This window comes from Oncorhynchus tshawytscha, linkage group LG24 (genome assembly GCF_018296145.1).
Source record: "Oncorhynchus tshawytscha isolate Ot180627B linkage group LG24, Otsh_v2.0, whole genome shotgun sequence".
NCBI lineage: Eukaryota > Metazoa > Chordata > Actinopteri > Salmoniformes > Salmonidae > Oncorhynchus > Oncorhynchus tshawytscha.
This window is the reverse complement of record NC_056452.1, coordinates 22439739-22449246: the sequence shown is the minus strand read 5'-3', so window position 1 is coordinate 22449246 and position 9508 is coordinate 22439739. Positions and strand designations below refer to the sequence as shown.

At 45.5% G+C, this 9508-nt stretch overlaps 1 protein-coding gene across 1 annotated transcript; it reads left to right on the top strand.

The window, feature by feature from the left end:
- Positions 1-244: 244 nt before the first annotated feature.
- On the top strand, positions 245-9088 carry prph2a (peripherin 2a (retinal degeneration, slow)). The gene is made up of 4 exons (XM_024386403.2): positions 245-403; positions 514-1237; positions 3279-3525; positions 8530-9088. Exons 2-4 carry the CDS (start codon positions 657-659, stop codon positions 8734-8736), a joined length of 1035 nt encoding a protein of 344 aa, XP_024242171.1. The 5' UTR covers positions 245-403; positions 514-656; the 3' UTR covers positions 8737-9088.
- Positions 9089-9508: the final 420 nt, after the last annotated feature.

Below are 9508 nucleotides of genomic sequence, written 5' to 3'. Positions count from 1 at the left end.
ATGTCAACATCGCAGCACGTCTTAGTTCCACCTACCGGCTCTCTTGTTAACCACTAACCATTAACTGTCCTCGTTTCCGCCCCCCGGTGCGTTCGATCGGGGCGACCGTGGACCATGTGAGCATTCAAACCAATTATGTATCCTGGCAGCAGTTTACGGCCTGGCTCATCTTCTGGAGAGGGATTTCTGTAAATGGGATCAGACTGCTTACAGGGAATTATCATGACGCACCTCCCCTCTGGCTGGAATCTGGAGGATCTTCCTCAATCCTCCTCCAGCCAGTGAAAGGGACATCACAATTAGCCTCACCTGTTGATTTTGACATTTTTGGAGGGAAAGTTTGGGACAGAGGCAAGGGGGAAAAGTGGGAAAAGTGTGACCCTGTGTTCTGTCATCCGTCTGGGTGAGTTTGGTGAGTTTTCTATTTAGGGTCCTGCCATTATGGGAGAGGACCTGAAGTAATAACAGCACTCCTCTTTCCTTACCTCTCCTTCTCTCTGGGATGGATTACAGATCTTTGGCTGAGCTGACACTCCTGCCCTGCTGAAACTCTGCTGCCTGGGACATCCAAAAGAAGGACCAGACCTTCAGACATTAGAGCTATATCTCATCTCAGTAGTGTATTTTCATTTTAGGAATCTCCCTAAATTGCCACCATGGCACTAATGAAGGTCAAGTTTGACCTGAAGAAGCGGGTGAAACTGGCCCAGTTCGTATGGCTGATGTACTGGTTCTCAGTGATGGCAGGCGTGCTGGTCTTCAGCATGGGGCTGTTCTTTAAGATCGAGCTGCGTAAGCGCTCAGAGATGATGGACAACAATGAGAGCCACTTCGTTCCTAACCTACTAATCGGCGTGGGGCTACTGGCCTGTGGGATCAATGCCATGGGAGGCAAGATCTGCTATGACTCCCTGGACCCCAGCAAGTTCTCCAGGTGGAAGCCTATGCTCAAACCCTTCCTAGTCTCCTGTGTGGTTTTCAATTGTCTCCTGGTGCTGACGGCTCTGCTCTGCTTCCTTATGAGGATCCCTCTCCAGTTCACGCTGGCCGAGGGCCTGAAGAACGCCCTGAAGTTCTACAAGGACACAGACACGCCGGGACGCTGCTACATGAAGAGAACCCTGGACCAGATGCAGATGGAGTTCCGTTGCTGCGGCAACAACAACTTCAGGGACTGGTTCGAGATCCAGTGGGTCAGCAATCGCTACCTGGACTTCAGTGCCAAGGAAGTAAAAGAGTGAGTCATGATATTAGCAACAGATCTAGGATCAGTTCTAAAGATCCCTAACCATAGGGATCTTAAAAGGTTAAAATGGAAAACTGACCTGAGATCAGTGTTAAACATAGTGATGTATGTTTTATTTTAAATAAGATGACTCTATAATAGGCCCACACCAACAAATGGTATGAATGGAGATTGTAGAGTTCGTTTATGGGGGAGGGGAGTAGTGTCCACTGTTGTTAAAGGGTGTTCAGTATAAAGGGATTGCAGGTGCGAGAGGGGGGGGGCTAAGTAATATCAAAGGGCCACTTTTTGTTATAAGGTTAAGGAGGGATTACAGGGTCAGTGGATTTTAGATTTTAGTGTTAGAGGTGGTGATGGTGGTGTGTGCATGTGGGTTCGTTTAAAGGATTACTGAACAGTGTCTGGCTTACGGGAGGTGGGGGAAGGAGATTCAGTCTGTGAGAGTTGAAGGGGAATGATTCCGGGGTCTGTTTTGCAGTGTGTCTGGTGTAAGGTGTGTATGGATTCAGGTGTTTCAAGTTTTGGTTTTCAGTGTAAGTGATATCAAGGGTGTAGTTGTGGTTGTCTAAAGGGGAATTGAGTGGCATAAGGCGTACATGCACCCGTGTGTGTGTGTGTGTGTTGTAGGCCTGTGAGTTCTTAGTGGCTCCAACCCTACTTTAATACACCTCATTCAGAAAATCGGACCTGTCTAGTGTCAGCGTTATCAAGCATTTTCAATATTCCCAACAGAGTGTTATTCTATGTCCTTGTTGTTGGGAATGACTGGAAATTATTCATATCCCTGTCACTCTCTCATCTCTGATCCCATCAGACTACTCTTTGCATGACTCTAATTTAGAACTGCCCTACAACTGTCAATCACAGTTGAAACCCTACCGCCAGACCACCCAAAGGCCAAATGCACGCTCCCTGCTACAGAATCAGAGAGATTACTGCTGTCACGGTCAGTCCAGTCAGTCTCACCTTATGGGGATCATCCACATCTACTCAGACGATCAACAAACTGCTTGATTGATTACCTGTCAACTATAACTATGTTGACAAGCCACAACTAGGTTAACTAGCTACTACTGTATATCCAACCATCGATTAGTTAGTATGCACACTAATTCCATTTAGGCAATACATCATCATTCGAAGTAATGGCTCAACCATCAATTTATGAATTGAATTTCAATACATCCTCTGAAATGCCTTCTCAGTGTAGTGGAGGAAAGTCATTCTGAGAGAGATCCTTTGTAAGTGGTGTGCATCCTTATCCTCCATAATCCTTTGTTGTAATTTCTGAGTCCGTGGCAGATAGATGTCTTACCAATGAGGATGTGTGTTCAATGAGAGTTGCTGAATGTTTTTCTCATCTTCAGTGTGCTCATCTGTTTGTGTTGGAGACCGAGATGTAGTGAAAGTATCATAGTTCCTTCCCAATGTAAGCAGAGTTCATTCTTCATTCTCCTTTGGCTCATGCACCTTTTTTTGGAAAGCAAGTGACAGTATTCGTTTGCACTGTTTCTTCACAAATCCAATGTGAGGAGAGGGGCAAACGGGGTTAATCCCATTCAAACAGCATGTGACTGATAGAGCTTCGTGATCCTCTCTTTACCAGGTACAATGTGAACAGATTTCAGCTCTGTCAGAAACAATGCAAGCACTGCAAACCCTTTGTCATGGAAAGAGCACGTAAAAGCAGTGTTAGGTTGTGTCAGGGTTGTATCAGGTCTTTCAGCCTAATACTACCTTTCTAAATACTGGTAGTTCACTAGGACTTCATCACACTTACAATACGTTATGATGGATGGATTGGGTAGGGCTTTTTATATATTACCCTGACCATGACATCTGCCCTTTGCCCTCTGACCCCCAGTCATTTAAGCACTAATGAGTATGGGAAGTACTTGATGGAGGCTACCTTTTCACTCTCCTAACCCCATAAGACCTTGACCCTAACACACAACCCCATAAGACCTTGACCCTAACACTGACCCTAAGCCATAAAACCTTAACCTCTGCTCTTTGCCCTTTCACCCCCCAGTCGTATCGGCAGCAACGTGGATGGGAAGTACCTGATGGATGCTGTTCCATTCAGCTGCTGTAACCCCGGCTCCCCGCGGCCCTGCATCCAGTACCAGGTGACCAACAACACGGCCCACTACTCCTACGACCACCACACCGAAGACCTGAACATCTGGAAACGGGGCTGCCGCGACGCTCTGATTTCCTACTACGGAGGCATGATGAACAGCATAGGAGCCCTGGTGCTGCTGGTCACTATTCTGGAGGTAAGAAAAGATAGTCTGTAGAGCATCTACAGATGGATTATCCAAATAAAGTTTTACCAAATACTCCCTTTCACTCGCTTGTTAAAAGGCATGGGATGTTTTTTGTGATGAAGTTTTAACTGAGAGTTGACAAAGATGCCCCAGATGCCTGGCTAGATCCAGCATTCCTGGCATGGTGTCCTCCTGTACTCTCAATGTACATTTCCACACCTCCCTCCACCTCTCTCATCTCCTCCACCACTTCCACCTCCCTCCATCTCAACCACCACCTACCACCTCCCTCCACTTCCCTCATCTCCCCCCACCACCTCCATCCACTTTCCTCCCCTCCCTACACCTCCCCCCACGAACTCCACCAGCTCCCTACACCTCCACCTCCTCCTTCCACCACCCCCCTCCACCTCCACCTCCTCCACCCCAACCCTTCCTCATGCCTTAGTCATGATACCTGCTTCTACGCCTCCTGCTCTCTGCTGTAGGGACGCAGGTTTACAGAGGTACACACAGACACACACCTGCCAGGTTTACAGCGGTACACACAGACACACACCTGCCAGGTTTACAACGGTACACACAGACACACACCTGCCAGGTTTACAGAGGTACACACAGACACACACCTGCCAGGTTTACAGAGGTACACACAGACACACACTTGCCAGGTATACAGAGGTACACACAGACACATACCTGCCAGGTTTACAGAGGTACACACAGACACATACCTGCCAGGTTTACAACGGTACACACAGGCATACACTTGCCAGGTTTACAATGGTAAGTGTAACGGATGTGAAATGGCTAGCTAGTTAGCGGTGGTGCGCCCTAATAGCGTTTCAATCGGTGAAGTCACTTGCTCTGAGACCTTGAAGTAGTCATTCCCCTTGGTTACCCTCTGCAAGGACCGAGTCCTTTGTGGAGCGATGGGTAACGATGCTTTGTGGGTGTCAGTTGTTGATGTGTGCAGAGGGTCCCTGGTTCGAGCCCGGGTATGGGCGAGGGGACGGACTAAAGTTATACTGTTACATAAACATAGACACACACCTGCCAGGTTTTCAATAGTAAACACAGACACACACGTAGAGGCAGTGGTAGTGCACATGGCTGGTAACGCTTTAGTGGTCTTCTTGTGGGCCATATGGATGCAGGCTTTCACTCCAACCAAACCAATAAAATACCTGAACTTGATTCAGCTTTGGTTTCAATTCTCCTCATTAGGAAGTGCAACTGAGAGCGAGATTTGGGTCTTGGAGGCTTTGATGTGGATGTCTCGGAAGTGTGTGTTCGAACGTTGGAAGCGTTTGCACTTTCACTCGGCCAAAACCGTGCACAGTTACAGTCACTCACCTTTCCAGATAACTTGAAACAATCTGACCAGAGGGGTATACTATGATTTAAGCTAGATCTACTTATCGTTTTCTAATGCTAGCCAGCTTCAGTTAGCTTCACAGTCCAGCTCATGCTTCATTCGTACTCCGATGTGGATATTGCTTGTCCGCCGGCCGCTAACTCTAGCAGGCTTATGTCGTATGTGGCTAGTCGAACACCGAACTCTTCATTGAGACAATGCTGAAACACCAATGTAATGGCGAGTCAGTGCCACATTTTCAATTGTGCCTAAATCAAATTGAAAGAAAAGTTATCTTGCATTTTCAGCAGGCTATGGCGTGAAATAGGCTTGTTGAAGTCTTTATTGATCGTTAATGCCATCTTTGGCCTGTTTGTCAATGCACAAGCACTTTTTTCCCCACACCTATCAATAAAAGCAGAAGTTTCTGTGCAAAGTTTAAAATGCATTCTGTCATTACTAAATGTGTAATGTGATACGTATTTTAATGTAACTTTTTTTTTAACAAACATTTTTTTATGAATAAAATATTGAATCAGTCATGTACCTCAAATGAAAGGGATGATGCAATCTTTGCGAGAGGGAGGGAATCTAATTTCATTGGTCCTCAACTCGCAGCTCAGACACTTCATTCAGGATATATTTGAGCAGGTTAGTTCTGAATGATTTGTAGCCACAGGAATTTACCTGCCTGAAAGGTGAGCAACTTTAGAGGTACCAGCTATCCCGAGTTGAACTCAGAGTTGACCAAAGTTACCTCCCTAACTCCTCAAACTATGTATAGGCCTCAGGTCTGGAATTGTCAAAGTTAGTTTGACGTTGGAAAGCCTATCTCTGGGGCTAGTTAGGGACGTCAAATAATTACACTATGTAAATGGGATAATATTTTCATGTTGCAAATCTTCGAGTTGTTTCGTTAAATGCTTTCAATATTTGTATATGCATTTCTACAATTTATAGTTGGTTTGAGGTTTTTAAGTCATTGAAATTTGGAGATATTGACATTTAAAAGTATTGTCCCATGTACATTGTGTAATTTACTGATGGTTCCTAATGAGTCCCATATGGATATCAAATATCAAACATATCAAATTGACCATGGTCATTAGGATAGGGCCATCTGCAGATGCAATCTGAATTGATAAATACTTGGGTGCTTCCAGCTGTAGGCAGGGTTGAAATAAATCCAACCCAAGGAAAGCTGTTACGGTACCCTTCATTCTGTGACATACCATTTTTTCCTAATTATCTTGCAAATGTCAGTTTTGGACAAGACTGACTCAATGACCAAAATGATGCTATTACACTTTGTTGTAGTCAATTTTGACACAAGAATAAATGTTTCTGACTAATATAGAATATATATATATATAAACCGTTTTCTACCAGAGAAGTTGTTTATTGCCTTCAGTTGCTCCCTTAACTTGTCCTGAAAACCTGGACTTGGACTCAATCTGCTGAAGCTTATCAGGGATAAAAACAACCCCAGAGATCTCCTACCTGGAATAGCCATGGTTACGCAACTGTCTCCATGGTATTACCTTACCTATAGCTTTGTCAGAGGGGTCATACTAGAAAGGATCCCGCTTTTGTCAAATTATCATCATATTTGACTTTTCGTACTAGGTTTGGAGAATTAACGTAGTAGGTTAGGGGAATGTTAAAGTTTGGAAAAGGCTTAGCTTAAATGTAAAAAAAATAATTAATCTACTTTTGACAAAAGCTGGAGCAATTGAAGTTGAAAATTCCTGGTGGGGCCTCCCGGGTGGCGCACTGGTTAAGGGCGCTATACTGCAGCGCTAGCTGTGCCACCAGAGACTCTGGGTTCAGGCTCTGTCGTAACCGGCCGCGACCGGGAGGTGGGTGGGGCGACGCACAATTGGCCTAGCATCGTCCGGGTTAGGGAGGGTTTGGCCGGTAGGGATATCCTTGTCTCCTCGCGCACCAGCGACTCCTGTGGTGGGCCGGGTGCAGTGCACGCTAACCAAGGTTGCCAGGTGCACGGTGTTTCCTCCGACACATTGGTGCGGCTGGCTTCCGGGTTGGATGCGCGCTGTGTTAAGAAGCAGTGCGGCTTGGTTGGGTTGTGTATCGGAGGATGTATGACATTCAACCTTCGTCTCTCCCGAGCCCATACCGGAGTTGTAGCGATGAGACAAGATAATAGCTACTAACAATTGGATACCACAAAATTGGGGAGAAAAAGGAGTTAAAATGTTTTTTAAATAATAATAATCCTGGTGTTTGTGATGCCTGCCGTTTGGTGCGACGCAGACCAGGTGGGAAGCGTGGTGAAACAGAGGAGTCATCGCAGTCCTTTTGAGTCAAAGTCTCTACTTAACAAAGTCATGTTGGGGGGGCAGGTAGCCTAGTGCTTAGAGTGTTGGGCCAGTAATTGAAAGGTTGCTGGATTGAATCCCTGAGCTGACAATGTAAAAATCTGTCGTTCAGCCCCTGAACAAAGCAGTTGTCGTATGCTGAGGCAGTGAAGAAAGTAGAGGAGGATGGGTCAACGGTGAGGATCCCAGTGAGTAATAGATTTCTGTCAGAGTTTCTTCGGTTGTCCGTCATTGTAAATAAGAATTAGTTCTTTACTGACTTGTTAAATAAAGGTTCAATACATGTTTTTTTAATCTTGTTAGAGCTTTTGTGCCGAACCCATTGCACTGTTTCACTTGCAACTTTTATGTTTATGTCGCAGCCGTGTGTAGGTGGGAGATTCCAAGGTGTGGGAAGTGTGCAGGAGGGCATGGGACAGAGGATTGTGTCGTTTTGGTGGATAAAGTTGCGTGTGTCAACTGTAAGGGTGCCCATGTTGTTGGGGATCGGAAGTGTTCGATGCGAGAGAGGCAGGTTGAAGTGGCCTGAGTCAGAGTAGTGCAGAAGCTGTCGTAGGCTGAGGCAGTGAAGAAAGTAGAGGAGGATGGGTCAACGGTAGAGGAGGATGGGTCAATGGAGTAATAGATTTGTGTCAGAGGGTGTTTTGAGCTTCATTAAGGCTGGCTTCTTAGCGTTCATAGAAATGCTTATCAACTGTACCGCAGAGATGGAACATAAAATCACAGAAAATAGATGTTGTGGTGGCAGCAGCAGAGAACTATTTGGGCATACGAGATTTGACCTCAGAAGAGTTACAGGGTGTTGAGTGGTGGTGTCCTGTCCTCCCAGGCCGTTGGCATGGTGCAGGAGCAGATAGTGTCAAAGTAGTGAAATGGGGTATGTCTTTTATTCGGTTCTGTAGGGCTACACAGATGCTACTACATTAGCCTATGCCCGTGAGGCAAACTTATGATTGCTGGTGCCTGTTGTTGCTTACCCTGTCAGTGTGAATCTCTGTTTTTAGCTAACTCTTTGTTTCAGACGGGTTTGATGTGTTGACTTGGAACATAAGCAAAGCTATATTTCAGTTGCTGAATGCTGATTGGTGTCTTCTGTTAGACATGTCATCCTGCGCTAACAGCTGTAGCTATCTCTCTCAGCCCCTGTAGGTTGGTTAATGTGGGGTTAGGTTAAGTTATGGGTTTTCACTTCCAGTACATGAGCAAGTCGCTGAAGCTAGTGTTTACCTCAGGCCAGGTGTAGCTCTTCACCCAGGCTAGCTGTAAGTCTTAGCCCAGGCTAGATGTAACTAATATGTCTATCTCTATCCCCTGTAGGTTATTGTGATGATCGGCCTCCAGTACGTGAATACCTCCCTGTCTAACCTGGCCAACCCAGAGGACCCAGAGTGTGAGAGCGAAGGCTGGATCCTGGAGAAGACAGTGAAGGAGACGTTTACTGACATCATGGACAAGATGAAAGCCATGAGTAAAGGCAATGCAGTGGACGAGGCCGGAGTGGATGGTGTCGCCACGGGCAGCTGAACAAGACACGTTGACACAAACTGAGACCATTCCCACCGAAGGGAAGAAAGGCAGATTGAACAACTCCTTTGTATTTATTACACAAAATACACACATAATACACACATACATGCCCGACACACACAATACTGTCCATCTGAAGGGAAAACTGAAATGGACACAAATGGACTCTTGAGTACATGTCAGCACTTACGATATGTTGAATGTACGAATGCATGAATGTATGTATAAGTCACATTATAACCAATTTCCAATATGCCCTCCCCCACTCCAATACACACAGACTAACACACAATACACACTTTTTCTAACACTCATACCTTTTACACACACACACACACACACACACACACACACACACACACACACACACACACACACACACACACACACACACACACACACACACACACACACACACACACCTCCTCCAACCCCAGCTTTGCTACTCTGCTTCAGTTTTCTTACGTTCTGTATAATTCTGCTCTGTTTCATATTTTATTTTTAGCCCATTTTCTATAAAACGAGGGAAAAACTAAACACCACCCAGTGTCATGAAAATGCATAATGTCAGATGCTTTGCATTGCACTGTGAAAATGCATTTTTAAGAGTATGGTCAGGAAACCAGGTATGTTGTGTTTTATGGATAATGTGGGGCTGGTGGTTGCGATGCAACCCGCTCCCCTTCCCAGAGAGGAGGTTAAAGTGGAAAGGTTAAATGTTAATTTATAGCCCAAGGAATATATGTTTTGGATCCACCTGTAGTGCAGT